This window comes from Leopardus geoffroyi, chromosome C3 (genome assembly GCF_018350155.1).
Source record: "Leopardus geoffroyi isolate Oge1 chromosome C3, O.geoffroyi_Oge1_pat1.0, whole genome shotgun sequence".
NCBI lineage: Eukaryota > Metazoa > Chordata > Mammalia > Carnivora > Felidae > Leopardus > Leopardus geoffroyi.
The window spans coordinates 89,785,801-89,804,187 of record NC_059338.1 but is presented as its reverse complement, the minus strand read 5'-3'; the positions used below and the strand labels follow the sequence as shown (position 1 = coordinate 89,804,187).

Genomic DNA, 18,387 nt, shown 5'->3' with positions numbered 1-18,387 from the left:
TTATTTTCCACAGATATTACTGCTACAGTAATTATTACAGCATTTTGTGCCAATACTTCCCCCTTTATGCTTTTATCGCATTATGTTACCCTGACTTTTCATATTTCTTCCCCCGTTACCTCTAAATTTTATAGAATTTGGTTTATCTGTACAGATTTCCTAATAGCAGAAACTACTGAAGCTGGATGTGAATTTATTTTGGTTATGTTAAATAACAATTTCATGAATAAGTTTAAGGAGAATGGGCAAAGTCTGGCTAATGGAAGCAAAAAAGTTATTCTGAGTGGGTCACTTCGGTGGCTCAGCTGGTTAAGCGTCCAACTTTGACTCAGGGCAGGATCTCATGGTTTGCAAGTTCAAGTCCCACTGTCTGCTGTCAGCAAAGAGCCCACTTTGGATCCTCTGTCTTCCTTTCTCTCTGCTCTCTTTCTCTCTCAAAAATAAACATTAAAAAAAAAAAATAAAGTCTTTAAAAAAAAAAGTTATTCCTAGCATTGCCTAAGTCCTAGCATTGCCTAAGACCCACTTAGGCAAGAGATGAAAAGAAACAGATGGAGACATTAAAGTCTGCTTGTCTAAGATGAAGGTGCAATTGGAAATAAACAATTTTAATCAAGAATGAAAGTTCAACATTTCTAACCGTATCTTGCATGACAGTATAGGAGGTATTTAATTAAATTTGTATATGACCTGAAGCAGAGGGCTTAACACATTACATGACACAATCAAGATCTCAAAAGATTTTAAAAGGCTGGAGGTAAAATTTAACTTAAGGTATTGTAGTTGGGTTAACATGGGTTAAGACATGGTTAAACAGCAGCATGTTTAAGAAAGACTTGGGCGTTTTGGCTGATAGTGAACTCCGTGTACCACCCAATAGAGGATTATATAACTGAAAGATGGACGACTCCCATTATACTAGGAAGCCATCAGAACATAGCCAGGTGAGTGTATTTAGTTAAGAAAGACACTAGAGAGTGACCAAGATATAAGGGGATAGTCAAAGGGACACCATATAAAGAACTCTGAAGTAACTACAGATGTTTAGCTTAGGGAAAAGACAAATCAAGGGGCTCTTATTGATTCCTATCTCAAAATGATCTGAAGGATGTCATGTGGAGAGATATGATTATTTTACACTGTCCAAAGAGGATAACTAAGACTAATATGAAAGCTAAAGAAAAACAGATTATGATTCAACAGCATAAAGATCTTTCTAAAATTTAAACCATTTCAAAGATGGAATGAATGGGCTGCCTTACAAGCCATGAGATCACTATTATTCAAACACAGGCAGAGAGACCTGGACGTTGAGAGGTATGTTGTGGAGATTTTAGGTATCTTCCAAACTTGGGATTTTGTTCACCATTCCTTAAACATCTCATGTATTTTCAGAAGTTTAAGATAGTTCAAGAAACAACAGTGACATGAATTACAGGAAACAGAAATAAATGAGAAGATTGATTTAAAAATGAGAATAATCTAGATCGGAGAGGTTATGTGAAAAGCTTCTAGAAAAAACAAATACTGTTAATAATAACTAGTATTTGGTGTAGTTCTGTGGGTTATTTTTGGTTGAGTAAATTATATACGCAGCATGTGCAAAATTAGTATTTCCTTAAATGCCAATTTTTGAAAATAGCTTTTTAAGTAAGATCAATTATTCTTTTCTGTTTTTTTTTTTTTAAAGGATGGTTACTTATTTAATATATTTTTTGTGGAACTTGAACTCATAACCCCAAGATCAAGAGTTGCATGCTCTTTCAACTGAGCCAGCCAGGTACCCATAGTAAGATCAATAGTATTTTTTTTTTTTTTAATGTTTATTTATTTTTGAGAGAGAGACAGTGAGAGCCAGCGAGGGGCAGAGAGAGAAAGAGGGAGACACAGAATTCGAAACAGGCTCCAGGCTCCAAGCTGTCAGCACAGAGCCCAATGCGGCGCCCGAACCCACGAAGTGCAAGATCATGACCTGAGCCAAAGCTGGATGCTCAACTGGCTGAGCCAACCAGGCGCCCCAATAGTATTTTTAAAGTAATATATTTCAACTGCCTATATTCTTTGGCAATGGCAGTATCATTTTTTTTTTTTATTTGAGTAGTTGATACTTGATGTTACATTAGTTTTAGGTGTACAACTTAGTGATTCAACAACTCTCTATTATGCTATGCTCACCACAAGTGTAGCTACCTTCTGTCATCATACATACAAGGCTATTGTAACACCAGTGAGTATAGTCCCTATGCTGTACCTTTTATCCCTGTGACTTATTCATTCCATAACTGAAAGCCTGTATCTCCCACTCCCCTTCACCCTCCCTTCCACTCTTACCCTCTTTGGCAACCATCAATCTGTTCTCTATATTTATAGGTCTGATTCTGCTTTTTTGTGTTTTCATTTGTTTTTTTAGATTCCACACATAAGTGAAAGCATATGGTATTTGTTTTTCTCTGATACATTTCACTTTGCGCTATATACTCTAGGTCCATCCATGTTGTTGCAAATGGCCAGACTGCATCCTTCTTTATGGCTGAGTAATATTCCAGTGCACATGCACACATGTACATCATTATCCATTCATGTATCAATGGACACGTGCGTTGCTTCTCTATCCTGGCTATTATAAATAATGCCGCAATAAACATAGAGGTATATGTATCTTTACAAATTAGTATTTTTGTTTTCTTTGGGTAATAACCTAGTAGTGGAACTACTGGATCATATGGTATTTCTATTTTTAGTTTTTTGAGGAACCTCCACACTGTTTTCCACAGTGGCCATACCAATTTACATTCCCGCCAACAGTGCATGAAGGTTCGTTTTTCTCCACATTCTTACCAACACTTATTATTTACTGTCTTAGCGGCCACACTGAGAGATGTTAAGGTGATACCTCATTGTGGTTTTGATTTGCACTTCCCTGATGGTTAGATATGTTGAGCATTTTTTCATATGTCTATTGGACAATGGCGTTATCTTACCCAGTATGTGAGGAGTACACTTTTTGTTCCCATTTATTTCCAGAAAATGCAATGTGCCTTGTGTTCATTATGACAACATGATCCCCACAGTCACCTAGATTTAAAAAGAACAAAGAAGAAAAGATTTTATATGAAAGTCATGATTTTAAGAAAAACTGGTCTTGGTTATTTATAAAGCTTTTCAAAGTCTAAACAACACATTAAAAAACATAAAGCAAGTCACAGTGCAACACCAAAATCCTTGAACAGGATTTTGCTATTCTGTTCCTCTTTTACATAACATCTAAGTATAGAAAGAGTGAAAGAGTTGGCCAGACATTTGGAAAATCTCAACACTGGAAGATAAAAGAGGATATTAGAGATGCCAATAACAACAACACATCTTTTAAAGGCAAACTAATGTTATTCCTATGGTCTTTTCCCGTTAATAATTACACTTTGCTAAAATGTTTATATTAACATACCTTTAAATGTCTAATATAAACTTCCCCTTAAAAATAGAAGAGAAAATGAAAACAATACGCATATAGATGTAAAAAGGTATGTTTTACCAATAGGCAAATTGAAAACAAATGTAAAATGTCACAATTGATTTTTCTCCTTAAATTCAGAGAACAATAGAGTATTATGATCTTATGCTTAACTACTAACCCAAGGCTTTTTCCAACCACATTTAACTAGCTACATTTAAACTGCCACTTTCAACTATGACAACATGCATATTTGATATGCCAGATGACCTGAAAATTAAAATATATGTATTAGATTAATTTTCCATAAAATTAATAAAAAAAACCCTAAAAAGTCAACATGCAGTTTTCCCATGAGTCATGATACATCACAAAATCAAATAATCAAAAACATTTTTTAAATGCCTATTCTACTAATATGAAAACTCAAAAAATTTTTAATTTATTTAAAAACACTGAAAAAATAAGTATAAATAAATACCGCATATGAAAACTAACAGTTACATTATAAGATAATGAGCTTCGAATTTCAATGACAGCATTTTAAGAGAGAAGTATATAGTCTACATGGAATGAGGGTAAAAGAAAGAGAAAAAAGCAGGTAGGTTTTCTTTATCACAGTGAAAGGGAATCGAGAAGTGTAAAGGAAAGCTTTACCTGGGAAGCTTTGCTGTCAGTGGGTTGAAAAGACAATTTGACTGTATTTGGCAAATTGATCAAAGTTCCTAAAAGTAACCCACAATGGGCTAGTAAGGCAACTGGACAAATGAACCAGGAAAATAAATAAAGAGGGTGAGAAGATATCTATGTCATCTCAGAGAATGCTGAAGTTACCTTAGTTTTCAACCAGACTTTTACAGTTGAAGACACTAACGCCTGCTAAGATCAAGTGATTTGCCAAAGCTCACACACCATGTTATTTAATTCCCAGTTCAGGCTCTTTCCGTGACACTTAGGCTGAGGAAAAATGGAATCCTTAGCTTTACACAAGAGCTGAATTTATTTTTTAAATGTTATTTAAGCTTTAAATATGGAAAAACCGGGGCACCTAGGTGGCTCAGTCAGTTAAGCGTCCCTTGATTTTGGCTCAGGTTATGATCTTATGTTTTGTGAGTTCGAGCCCCATATCGGGTTCATAGTGAAGAGCCTGCTTGGGGATTTTCTCCCCCTCTCTCTCTCTCTCTGCCCCTCCCCGACTCTCTCTATCTCTCTCTAAATACTTAAAACAAACAAACAAACAAACAAAAAGCATCTTGAGCTATTCCAAACAAACCTACTGTCTTTGTAGAGATCAAAAGGATCTCTCAAAGGACATTCAAAAGAATATCACAGATCAGATGAAAATCATGTTCTTTCATCTGTAAGGTACGAACATCTAATCTGGGAAAAATTATTCTCCCTCAATAACATGCCTCTGGCGTAAGTTATTGAGGGAGAATATATATTCTTAGAATATATTCTTAGAAAGACTTCTCTAACTCTAAATCAAACTAACCAGGAATTAAATATTTTTTAACTGCATTACATATTAAAACAAAAGCCAATATTGTTAAAGGCTGAAACCCTGAATATAGTACAATTATTTCTGTCTCAATTTCTACATACAATAGATTTCATTGTAAAGTTTTCATTAAACAATTATGCTTTATAATATGCAGCAAATGTATATAAATTAGAACTCTACTGCCTGATCAAGAGATATTCCAAGAGAAATTAATTTCTTTCAGATTAAAAAAACTAAAGTAATAAGTAATTTTTAGAAAAAGGAGTTGTGAGTGTATTTGTAAAAACTCTCATCTTAGATGTGTAACCTTGACTCCTTTTTATAATATTTGGTGTGTGTGTGCACACATGTGTGCATGAGTGAATGAATGAATGAATGAATGAATGAAATTAGGTGCCAAATAAATTCAGATAAATTCAATCAAAGTGGAAACTCAAAAGTGTCATGTCAGGGAACTGAAGTTCTAATGATGAGTCACACTATCAGGGGTGCTTCTCAGTCCTACAGCTTCAGTGTTTTGGCTCATTTTCTCCCCTAAACCAGAACTCATATTTTTTCCTCAAAATTCCCTGGGAGGAAGAGATATAACATTCATTCTGGAGGCAGGAATATCAGTCGCTAATTGATCATGCACCCTTTTCTACTAGGTTCTGAGGACAGCTCTGAAATTCTTTTTAACATACCAACCCTAGGTTAAAGTTATTTGTCACCTTCGTACCTCAACACGTACCAACTCCCCAGGTAAGGTATTCAAGGATACCTACAGTTTAGGCTCAAACTTTCTAGCCTTATTTACCAGTTCTTTCCCATCCCAAACCATACTACTTGCTATTCTCTGAAGCATTATCCCATTATTTCTGTTTAAAACACACACACATACATACAGAAGATCGTATACACAGATCCCGTGATCTTTCCTTTGTTTCTTCCAGTAGAAATACTCTCCTGATTTATCTCCACTTGCTAAATTTTATCCATAAAATTTAAGTTCCACATAAATATCAAGTTCCAAAATTAATACCAGTCCTTTCATAAAGCCTTTCCTAATACCGAACCCAACTTCCCTTGATTCCACAAGGATGCCTGAATTTCTCTTATGATACCGATTTAACTCTATCTTGTCCTATCATTTGTACAATTTTACTTTCTCCACCTAAATTATAAGCTCCCTTCTGAAGACTCTTAATGTAGACCTCTTATATAATGGGAATTACAAGTCACAAAAAGTGTAAAAAAAAAAATTCCTGGTGTTCACTTTAATGTAAATAGGGCTTGTTCTATCATGTCTGTTCGCATTCAATTCCTTAGATTTCATGGGAGATGCACTCGTAGTTCTTAGAAATTGGACCAATCAAAACTGTCTGAGCTGCTTAGATTCCATAGGAGGATGGATTCAGATGGAGATATCTGGTAAGTTTGGTGGGAATCTCTTCCAAAATCTGCTTTGTAGTTCTTTTCCATTGATTAATAAATTAATCCACTTACTACTTACTCATGTCAGGTACTGTTCTTGATGCTGATAATAGAGCAATGAATGCAACTGAAATCCCTGGTCATAATAAATCCTACATTCTAGTGCAATGAGCTAGACAATAAACAAGTAAACATACAATACGTCAGAGGCTGATAAATATATGGGGATAAAGAGCAATGCAGTGGAAGTATTATTAATTGATACAGGTTTTTGTGTTTTAGTTTCCCTGGGAGAAATGTCCAAAAGTGCAATTGTTGTATGGCAAGCTCATGTTTAGTTTTATAAGAAACTGCCATATTCTTTTCCAGACTGGCTGTACCATTTTATACTCCTACAAACAATGTGTGAGCAATCCAGTTTCTTTGCATCATCACCAGCATTTGCCACTTTTTATTTTAGCTATTCTGACAGATATGCAGTGATGTCTCACTGTGGGTTTAATCTGTTTTTCCCTAATGGCTAATAATGTTGAATCATTTTATGTATTTATTTACCATCTGGTCATGATATTTTGCTCATTTTCTAATTAAGTGTTTGTTTCTTGTTGACTATATGGTTTGCAAATATTTCCCTTCAGTCTGTAGCTTGTCTTTTCATCCGCTCCACGTGTCAAATCCCTCTTTAAAAGCTCTTTGCTGTAGCTTACTGATTTTAAAACTGTATTTGATAGAGATGTCAGGTTCTGAGAAGGTGACTCAAAGGGGAAAGGGTCAAGCATCTTCTCCCTCCTTCAACTAGCACAGCACTGCTTTTATATATTGGGTCTCCTTACAAGATTTGGTTTGAGAAATGTTTGAAAATAGCTATTTCAATTGAGTGATAAATAACAAAATTGGCTTTGGCCATTTTGTTTGTTTCCAACCTTGAAAGATAAATGTCCAAATGCCTTCTTCAGTGTTTTTTTCGGCATCCCTGAATTTGTGCATAGTTAATATAACAGACGATCACATCAGTTACCACAAAATCTACTGAGTATAAAGACACTGTGATAGGAACAAGGTATGTTGTTCAAATTTATTGATAATATCTAAGTATTCACTTTTAAAGGAGTTAAGTATTCAAGATATGATCTAAAGCAAAACTCTCCTTCACTGCTTTGTACGATGATATTCTAGGAGTTGAAGAATAAATGTGCAATTAAGATTGCAAAATTAAAATGATGCAGTAATTTACATTTGAAATAAACTCACACGGAACTTAAATAGTAAAAGAGAAAAATGTGTTAGCTTGGTAACTTTAAAAAGAGCATCCTAAACTTTTCTTTTCCCTAACAAGTCTTTAAAAGATTAAATAAATAATATAAGGCAGAATGTTAGAGATTAGATCTAATCTTTGTTGAACTGCCTGGTGTGCTAGAGTTTATAACATTAAGAACTGTGTGCAACTTCTGTTTCCTTTCATGTAGATCAGGAGTATTTTAGGATAATCTAACAATAACTTTAGAAAATGCTAAAGGAAGGTTTCTCTCTGCTTCTTTTATTTATTTTTTAAATTAATTAATTAATTAATTTAAAATGCTTGTTTATTTTGAGAGAGAGAGAGAGAGAGAGAGAGAGAACGTGTGTAAGCAAGGGAGGGGCAGAGAGAAGGAGAGACAGAATCTTAAGCAGGCTCCGTGCTGTCAGCACACAGCCCAACATGGGACTCAATTTCACCAACCGTGAGATCATGACCTGAGCCAAAATCAAGAGTGGAACAGTTAACTGACTGAGCCACCCAGGTGCCCTTCTGCTTCTTTTAAACGTTCACACTGTCCTCAATTTATTAATCTGTGGGCAATGAAAAGAATGGAGTCCTCATGAAGAGTAAGTATAATCTAAAAATTACCATGTGCCCTTTCTTTTTATTATCAGTGACAAACATGTTCAAAGAGCTCCCAGGTCCCAAATTCAGAAGGGCAGCTCTGATTAGAAAGAGAAGGGAACTTTTCCTAGTTCTACATCATTTCCAGCTTGACTCAGACCACATTTTCCATAAAAAATAACCTTATAAGTGGAAAGTTGGTTTTCTATAAAACTTCACAAAGTCTACTGGACCTGTAAAGTAGTTCAAATACAGTATACATTATGTTTGGATATATTATCGGCTAACTTTTATAGCTACTCCTGGATATATGACCATCATTTATAGTATTATTTATCTGGGAAATTGTATGTCAATTTTCAAACAAACATGTTTACAGCGATTGTGAGAACATAATACATGCTTGATAAATGCTTATTTAACCAATGAATGTTAGAAATAAACTTACGACAGACATGTTTGTAAGCTGAAAATTGCTTGCAATTTAAGTTTTGACTTTAGTGACATCTTGTGGACATAAAAAGTCTTGCTGATATAAGTTCCATATTAAATTATATAGTGAAACAAAAATACAGCTCAGTCTTTAAAACGTTAATTTTTAATTTCATAGAAAAGCTATTCTCCTTTACTAGAAAAGGATGACATGATAGGTAGCTACCAAAGCTCTTTTGGTGTGCTAGCAAGTATTTTCATTAGTACTTAAGGAATACTTTTGCAATAATGACCCGCTTGTAGGAAAGCAGAACTTTAATTCAGTGAACAGATAAGTGCTATACTTTAAGAAAGAAATTACATTACTACGAATTCTACTTTTTCCCAAATTTTGTATTGTTGGTATTTCTACAAAAACAACCTAAGGCGCCTGGGTGGTTCAGTCGGTTAAGCATCCAACTTCAGCTCAGGTTATGATCTCACGTATCGTGAGTCTGAGTCCCGCGACAGGCTCTGTGCTGACAGCTCAGAGCCTGGAAAGCCTGCTTTGGATTCTGTGTCTCCCTCTCTCTGCCCTTCCCCCACTCACTCTCTGTCTCTCAAAAATAAATAAATGTTAAAAAAAAATTTTTTTTAAAGGGGTGCCTGGGTGACTCAGTCGATTAAGAGTCCAACTTCGGCTCAGGTCATGATCTCACAGTCCGTGAGTTCGAGCCCAGCGTCGGCTCTGTGCTGACAGCTCAGAGCCTGGAGCTGCTTCAGATTCTGGGTCTGCCTCTCTCTCTGCCCCTCCCTAGCTCATACTCCCACTGTCTCTCTCTGTCAAAAATAAACTTAAAAAAATTTTTTTTAAAAAACAACCTAAAAGATCTTGTATATTACCTTGCTGATAACACTGCCAAGAAAAAAAAAAAACTTAGCAGGAAAACATAGTTTAAGTGGCTAAGAATCACCACACTGATGTGGAATGGGTAATTTACTATCTGATGAAACAGGTGCCAGGGTTCTGGTCCAAGTTCTATTATAATATAGCTGAGTGACAGGGAGAAAGTCATTTTATTCTTCTGATTTTACTTCTCACGTGTATCAATGAGGCAATTAAAATATCTAAAGTCCTAAGGAATTCATTCTATTACTTGGTAATTCTAAGACTATAACATTCTCCTTGTCTGCCAAAAACCACAGATATTGTTTTTAAGTTTATTTATTTATCTTGAGAGACAGACACAGTGCTTGGGGGGTGGGGGCGGTTTGGGTAGGGTCAGAGAGGGAGAGAGAGAATCCCAAGCAGGCTCAGCACTTCCAGCACAGAACCTGACATGGGGCTCAAACCCACAAACCGTGAGATCATGACCTGAGCCAAAACCAAGAGTCAGACACTCAACCAACTGAGCCACCCAGCGCCCCACAAAAACTGGAGATTTTTAAAGCAAACAGATTTATAATTAGTCAAGCGTAGGTCTGCTGACCACTATTTTACTTTCAAGGTGTGGTTGCTCCTCACTATTCATGTATTCTGTATTACAAATTTGCCTATTCTCTTAATATTTATTGATAATCTCAAAACTTGCAGTGCTTTCCCAGTCATTTGCAGACACGTGCACGGCAGTGAAAAATCTGAGTAGCTTGATGCGTAAGCTGAGGTCAAATATGGTAATGCACTGTCTTTTGTTTCGGCTCTTTTACTATAAACCAGTGTCCTTTTGTGGTCTATTCAGTGCTAGGTTTTTGGCATTACTGTGCTTTTTATAAGTGACTTTGCTGTTTAAAATATCCCTCGAGTCTGATGCTGAAGTGCTGTGTAGTATTCCTAAGTGCAAGAAGCCTGCAGTGTGTCTTACAGAGAAATCCTGTGTTAGATAAGCATCGTTCAGGCATGAGTTACTGTGTGGTTAGCCGTGAGTTCAATGCTAAAGAAGCAACAATATGTATATTAAACAAGCTGCCTTTAAATAGAAACACACATAAAACAAAGCTATTTATTGCCTGGCTGACAAACGAATGTTGTGACTAGAGGCTCATTGGAACCTAACCATATCTCTAAAGCCATGGTTCAGTGTTCGCTCTCTTTCAGCACTCATGGTGACTTTAAAGAACGTAACTACAGTGAATAATGAAAACTGACTGTGCTCATAAAACATTTTCTTAAAAGTGTCACTCCACAAAACATTTTTGATAAGCATCTCTGAAGGGCCAGATGTTGTACTAAGTGCTTGAAAAACTAACACTGACATGACAAAATCCTTACATTCATATTCCATACTTAAAGATTGCACAGATTGTGGGCTGACTTTGAAATTTTCATTAAGTGAAGAAAAAGAGGGGCGCCTGGGTGGCTCAGTCAGTTGAGCGTCCGACTTCGGCTCAGGTCATGATCTCACTGTTCCTGAGTTCGAGCCTCGCATCAGGCTCTGTGCTGACAGCTTGTAGCCTGGAGCCTGCTTCGGATTCTGTCTCTCTCTCTCTCTCAAAAATAAATAAACATTAAAAAAATTTTTTTAAAAAGTGCAGAAAAAGATGAGAGCAGCAAGTATGAGAAATGGCGTAACTCATGAGTTCTTGCGTTTACCCAAGTCAAACCATCTGCAGTCCTTTCCCTGCTAGCTCCACAGATCCAAAATCTAACTTAGCTAAATGCCAGAGCCCCGATTAAAAGTAATTTCTTCATTCTCAAAACTCGTATTCATGAATGCATATATTCACTCAAAAAACATTTTATGTAGTCCAACTATGTGTCAAACACTATTCTAGACACTGGGCATATAGCTGTGAAAAATTTACGCAAAGTTCCTATCCTCTTAGAACTTAGTGTGGTGGAGGTGTGGCTAATACATATTTATATATGTCAGGTGATCAGAGAATGCTAATTAAAAAAAATTTTTTTTTAATGTTTATATTTAGGAGAGAGAGAGAGTGTGAGCAAGGGGTAGGGGGTGGGAAGTGGGGGGAGGGCAGAAAGACAGGAAGACACAGAATCTGAAGCAGGCTCCAGGCTCTGAGCTGTCAGCACAGAGCCCAATGCGGGGCTCAAACTCACGAACCATGAGATCATGACCTGAGACGAAGTCGGATGCTTAACCAACTGAGCCACCCAGGCGCCCCTAAAGGCAAGGTAAAGTATAGAGTGAAAGGGTGAGATGACAGAGGAACTGGGGAAGGCCTCTCTCAGAATACAAATGAGCAGAAATCTGAAAGATGTGAAGAATTAAGCCATAAACCTGGAAAACCCCGTCCAGGCAGAGGGAACAAAATATGAAAAGGCCCTAAGGCAAAATGTGCTGACAGGCACATTAAGGAAAGAGCAGCAAGCCTTAGTGGATTACCCTAGGAGGTAGGAAGCAAACTCAGCAAGGTAAAAGGGACCACACCGTGTAGGTCCTTGTAGGGACTGGCAAATGTTGGCTTTTACTTTCTCATTTGGAAGAGACATCTGCAACTCATCTGTAGAGAAAAGACCCTATTGGGGCAAGAGTAGGAGCAGCGAGATCAGTGAGGAGGCTTTTGGAATAATCCCAACTAGAGAGCAAAGTGGTTTAAAATTACAGTAGAAGAGTTAATGAGAAGTAGCTAGATTTCAGATACATATATTTTTTCAGATATATACCCATATATATGAGTTGAACAAAGAGAAGTCACAAATGAAGCAAACACTTCTGACTAGCCCAACTAAAAGAATACAGAAGCTGTTAACTAAGATGGGGAAATCAGAAGTAACAGGTTGGTTTTGGGTGGGGGAAATCAGGAAGTAGGACATCTCCGAGTTAAACACACATTAAAATGTTGCAGATGCCCACTGGACACCTAAGATTTATTGAGTAGAAATGTGGTTATGGGAGTCTGGAATACAGGGAAAAGGTAAAAAATGAAGATATGAATTTGGGAGCTTAGCCTAACAGAAAATATTTAGAGACCTGAACCTGAATGTGATTGCCTAAGGAATGTGAAGGGGTCCAAAGACCAGGCTTCAGGGCACTCCTATTTTTTTTTGTTAAGTTTATTTATTTATTTTGAGAGACAGAGAGAGAGAGTGAGCAAGGGAGGGGCAGAGAGACAGAGAGGGAGAGAGAATCTCAGTAGGTTCTGCACTGTCAGTGCAGGGCCCAACACAAGGGTCAAAACCAGGAACCGTGAGATCATGAGCTGAGCTGAGCTGAAACCAAGAACCAGAGGCTTAACCAACTGAACCAGCCAGGTGCCCTCCATGCCCCTCCCCCTCCTAATTTTTAATGAGAGAAGATTGGGAGTTTGGAAAGTTGAAAAAAACAAGGGGGACTGGGAAGGAGGAGTTAGTAAGAGAACGCATCCAAAAACAAGTAAAGAATGTGTTTAAGAAGAAAGTTCTTTATATGACAACTAGCCTGGACTCCTCAAAAGGTTAATGGCAGGAAAAAATAAAAGAGAAGGATTCTTCTACATTTAAAAAGACTAAAGGAACATAACAATTAAAGGCAATAATACATAAAGCTTGGTTGGGTCCTGGTTTTAAAAAAGTAACAGCTATAAAAAATATGCTTGAAACTACTAGGCAAATGTGAAAATGCACTGGACATTAAACTGTACAATTAAATTATGTTTATTTTGTTACGTATGATAATGGCATTTTGGTTACATAGGGGAATATACTTATTCTAGGAGACACATGCTAAATTCAGGGGGATTTATTGAGACATCTGCAACTTATTTTCAAATGACTGAGTAAAAAATTACATGTTAAATAATACATAAAAGTTAGAAAAATGTAGAGGACAAATAACTCAGTGGAAATATGGCAAAAGACACGCACAGATATTTCACAGAAGAAGAAATGATAAAAGGCCATTAAATAGTGAAGAGATACTTAATTCCATTTGCAATGAGGAAAATGAAAATTAAAACCACCACGAGAATGCATTCCACATTTATGAGAGTAGTCAAACTTAAAAAGAATGAAAACATCGACTGTTATTGAAGATGATGGCTAATAAAAACTCTGGTAGGAGAGGACATTAGCATAAAGACTACCTAGTTTCCCATGCACCTTTGAACCCAGTAATTCCTGTCCTATAGACAGATCTGGGAGAAACTCTTCCACCTGCGCCCTGGAAAAAAGGTATAAGAATACCAACAGGGATATTGTTTGTAATGGCAAAAAAATTGGAAATAACGCAAATGTTGAGTGTATGGGTATTTATTTCATCATCATTGTAACTGTTAATTTTCTTTAAAATATTACTTATATTTAAAAATAGATTTGTCTACATACTATATCTACATACTGTATATATCTTTGTGTATTTCATGTATCAAAAAGTTAACACTATGATCAGCTGCACAAAATGTTGCTGACAGGTCAAGACAAAGAGTAAGAATTGACACCTAGATCTTGTTGGGTGTGCACTGAAGTGCCTAGGTAAGTGAAGTCAATCAGAATTACCTACAATAAGCTGAAGACCTTAAGTTTCAAAACAACTTTTTTCCTTTGTTTTGGAAAAAGGTTACAGAAAATCAAATCTATCAATTCAAAACAGTAAAAAGTAAACTTTCCATGTTCCGCTAGCTCTATCCATCTTTCTAGGGGAAAGGTTTTTAGAAGACAAGACAAACTTATTTTTTCATTTTCAAAAACTCCCTATTCAAATGTTCATTGCCATGTGAAGACACACGTGTAAGAGTGAACATTTGATTTCTAGTCCCACTCAGGATATCTGAGAGTGAAAGGAAGGCTACTGAGAATTTTGCTGGGGTAATGACATAAAATGGGGTTATCTCAGGCAAACTGGTCTGTATGGTTTTCCTGTGAATAAACCAAATTCATTTCAGTGCCCTAGTAGGTTTTTTGTAAGAATGGAACAAGGGATCCCAAGAAAAAAAGAGGTACTTAGAAGTAGTTCAGTCAGACTTTTCCACATTCTATTCTGGCATGAAAATTATGGATACTCGTCACAGATATAAAATGATACTCACTCAGTTGATGGTATACAGGTTTATGCAATCCTTGAAGTTTAATTGATGCCAAAGCAGCCAGTTTGCCAGGGGGCTGCATTTTCCCATCTAAGAGATACCAAACCCGAGCAAAAGTGGCCCATTGCTTGGGGAAAAAAAAGACAGAGAGAGAGAGACAGAGAGACAGAGACAGAGACAGAGAAAACAATAAAGAAAGTTCTAATTAAAATGGAAATAATTGAGATTATTATATACTATCATGTATATTCTACTGTTAATATCAATAATTACTTTGAAAAAAGATCCTGTCACTATATAATTGTTTTGGTTTTGTTTTCATTTGTTTCTGGAAAAGGAGGGTCTTTTTACATTCTACAAAGATTAACACAGTAATTTTTCTTGCCTGCCTTCCTATTAGCAGTGTGGATGATATTTTATTTAAAACATTTCAAAGATATATTTTCCTTTATATTATGACAATTTTTGATATCATACAGAATAGAATCTGGAAGAGTAATGGGAACTCTTATGAAAGCAGAAACTGTTTATAAGGTCTTCAAAAATACTTTGAAGACTAATATGTATTAAACTGAAAAATGAGTAGCTAATTGGGAACTGAAAACTATTCAGCAGTTCAATTCCATGGAAGAGGTAAGTAACAGAATATAGCTAGACAAGTATAGATGGGGGATGTTGAATAAACTTAAATTTTACCTAACTGCCTTACACAGACATCTTTAGGCTGCGTCAGGCATAAACCATTGTCTTTGTAGTATCCATCAGTACCTTCAAACTCTCAGAAAATTCCAGCCCATAGAGATGTCAACCAGATGCTTTCTGTATGCATATACACAGGTTGCTAAACAATGCTGGAAAAAATACAATCAGGCTAATTGGGTTTATTTTACATTTTATTATTACAAACCTCATATCAGCTTCTAAACTGCTCACCATTTTTTTTTCCTTTCTCACTTTTCTAGTTTCTACTTGTTCTCTCTTTTGTCAGATTTCTCTCTTAAGTCTTTCACATATTTTGATGCCATTGTAAATAGTATTGTATTTTTAATTTAAATTTCTGTTCGTTGCTAGTATATAGAAATACACCTCATTTTTTGCATTTTGGTCTTGTACCCTGCAACTTTGCTAAACTTATTTATCAGTTTTAGGAGCTTTTCTTAGATTCCATCTGATTTTTCACAAAGACAATCATGTCTTCTGCAAATAAAGACAGCCTCTAGCCCATATCTTTTCCCTAGTACTCTCAGCTTATGACTAACTAAAAAAATAAAAATAAAAATAAAAAAGGATTCAAACGGTGGGAAGTCTATAAGACAATCTTTTGTCTTCAATAAATTGCAAAGGAAAAAAATAGGAAAAAGAACTTAAGAGAGAATTAAAAAACATGAAATTATTACATTCTAAATCCTAAACCAAAGGAACAAACAGTAAAAATTTATGTATTTCTATAACATAAATGAGAAAATTGGGAATTTGAACATATACTAGATATCTGATATTAAGGAATCATGATTACTTTTTGTCTTTGATAAATGGTATTGGGATTATATTTTCAAAAAGAATCCTTATAGAGAACATACCGAAATATTTATTTATGAAATAAGAGGAATCTGAGATTCACCTCAGATTCATAAGGGGAAGAAGTGAATGGGGGGTACAGATGAAAAAATATTGGCTATGAGGTTTTTGAAACTGGGCTGTACCTTCGTTTATATAGGATTGAAATTCTCCATAATAAAGTTAAACAAAACAAAACAAAAAACAAAGCCTCCCTTACCCACTGCCTCCTTTGTGGCAAAATTCTCCCAAAGAGTTGTCTTTACTCCAATTTGTCCTCATGCTGACTTCAGCCTGCTCCACCTTGGCTTTTCTCCTCCCACACCCACACCCTCTCTCTATTGCCTGTCAAAGTTACCAGGACCTTCATGTCACTGAATCCCTTGGTCAATTCTAAGTCTTCAATACAGGTGATCATTTCCTTCTCCTGGATATTCTTTCCTCACTTGATTTCCAGGACACCACCCTCTTTTGGTTTTTTTCCCTACTTTGCTTGTTTTCCTATCTCTTGCCACTGAAATGTTGAAATCTTCCAGAATTCAGTTCTTGGTCCTTCTCTCTTTTCTATACACACCTTCTCAATGATTACATCCAGACTCGTATGTTTACATGTCATTTCCATGCTTATGACTCCCAAGTGTAGAAATTTACATCTCTAGCCTTGACCTCTTTCCTGAACTCTACAATTGTACCAATTGCCCATTTGGTAGCTGCACTACAGTGCTTTTTAAACCATCTCCTAAAGACTAGTTTGTCCCCATTCCATTGCAGATCAATATTTTGATTAAAAAAAAAAAAAAAAACCTTGTTCAAAAACCATTAAAATACTGCCATATCATCAAACTGCTGTAAAGTTTTCAAATTTGTAATTTTACTTCTTAAATTTGCTTCATCCAGGAGAGGTAACAAACAGTTCAAGGAAGGAATCACTCCTGGAGCAGGACTGGGCTAAGAAGCATCTCAGGTCAACAGACCCAAAGCTGAACTCCAGCTCTTCTACGTGAAACCTGCTTCAATTTCAGTCTTCCCTATCTCAGCTGATGGCACACGCTTCCGGTTTCAGAAACAAAAAAACCTTAGAGTAATCCTTGTTCTTTCGTTGTCAGCTCACATTCAATCCTTCAGGAAATCCTTTTGACTCCACCTTCGAACAAAACCTGACCACTTTTCAACCCTATACTGTCTAGTTCGGTTTGTGCCACCATCGTGTTTAGCCTGGATCACTGCAGTTGGCCTCTAAACCGACTCTTTGTTTCTACCTTCCACCAATCCCCACCTCTGAACAGTCTATTCTTAACTCAGCTGCCAGAGAGCTCCTTCTAACACTTTTAAGTGAGATCACTGTCACTTCCTGGCTCCAAACCCTTCACTAACTAGATCCTCATTTTATTCAGTAATAAGCAAATCCTTACAATGGTCTACAGTGCCCTATCTGAATACTCTTTCCTTAGAAAAAAAGTCATGAAAAGGGCTAACTGAAAAGAGGAGACGAATACCAAAGAGAACAACAGCAAGCGGCGGCCAGAATCACGATTCTCAAAAGTGCTTTCCCGAGGCATTATCTCCTGGCCCAGGAACTCCTCTTTCCTGCCCACTCAGCATCACCAAATCCACCGAAGCCAGTGACTTCCTTCTGCCAGCGTAATGAACTCCATCAAGCCACAAGAGTTCGAGCTCACCTGGGGCGCCCTAGAGAAACTCGACATTTTCTCCACTTGCAGGACCGTCCTATTCCCAGGGTCCACGGCCAGACCCCAGCATTAATGGCCCGGCGGGAAACATATATAGGCAAGCATGACAGTTCCTAGGCCAGCCAGCCGTCGTCAGTTTCTATGCTTTTTCTGGGTCTCCTTCAATCTTCCCATGGTAGCAGTTTCATCCTGACAGGAGGAAATAATGCAGTCACTGACAGAATAACTCCCCCAAAGAACCCGCCGGCTGGAAAAGCTGAGGCAAACCGACCCAGCGCGCACAATTTCCAGCCGACCTAAATTTGGTGGATGGAAACCGGAAGTGCCTAAGCAGCGCGCGACTATTTGGATGTGGAAACCAAAATCTGAAATAGGAGCTCGGCTCGAAGGAGATGGATCGGTACCTGCTCCTTGTGATCTGGGGGGAAGCAAAAGTCCCGTCAGCAGCGGGTGGGGAAGTGGATCATGGGCCTGGGAAGTCGTCCGTTGAGGGTACCGAGAAACAGCCGGGTAAGCGCAGGGCTGAGAAAGAGCG

The 18,387-nt window shown here is 37.0% G+C and overlaps 2 protein-coding genes across 8 annotated transcripts in view; one reads left to right on the top strand and one right to left on the bottom strand.

The window, feature by feature from the left end:
• Positions 1 to 18,140, bottom strand: part of MRPL13 (mitochondrial ribosomal protein L13) — a 49,241-nt gene extending 31,101 nt beyond the window's left edge. Inside the window, exons 1-3 of one of the 5 annotated variants that reach the window (XR_006706271.1) lie at positions 17,841 to 17,970; positions 14,608 to 14,731; positions 2,982 to 3,075 (exon numbers count right to left, since the gene is read on the bottom strand). Coding sequence is in view for 3 of the 5 variants with exons in the window: in XM_045453803.1 (XP_045309759.1) it covers positions 2,982 to 3,075; positions 14,608 to 14,731; positions 17,658 to 17,720 (281 nt within the window). In the remaining 2 variants the exon portion in view is untranslated. Of the gene's footprint in view, positions 1 to 2,981; positions 3,076 to 14,607; positions 14,732 to 17,657 lie in introns of all 5 variants that reach the window. The other 4 variants (XR_006706270.1, XM_045453804.1, XM_045453803.1 and 1 more) reach the window with 4 other exon arrangements.
• A 28-nt stretch (positions 18,141 to 18,168) lies between these two features.
• Positions 18,169 to 18,387, top strand: part of LOC123585534 (MDM2 binding protein) — an 81,423-nt gene continuing 81,204 nt past the window's right edge. For all 3 annotated transcript variants that reach the window (XM_045453800.1, XM_045453799.1, XM_045453801.1), the window contains exon 1: positions 18,169 to 18,362. In XM_045453800.1, the coding sequence (XP_045309756.1) occupies positions 18,245 to 18,362 (118 nt within the window). In that variant the 5' untranslated portion in view covers positions 18,169 to 18,244. The remainder of the gene's footprint in view (positions 18,363 to 18,387) is intronic.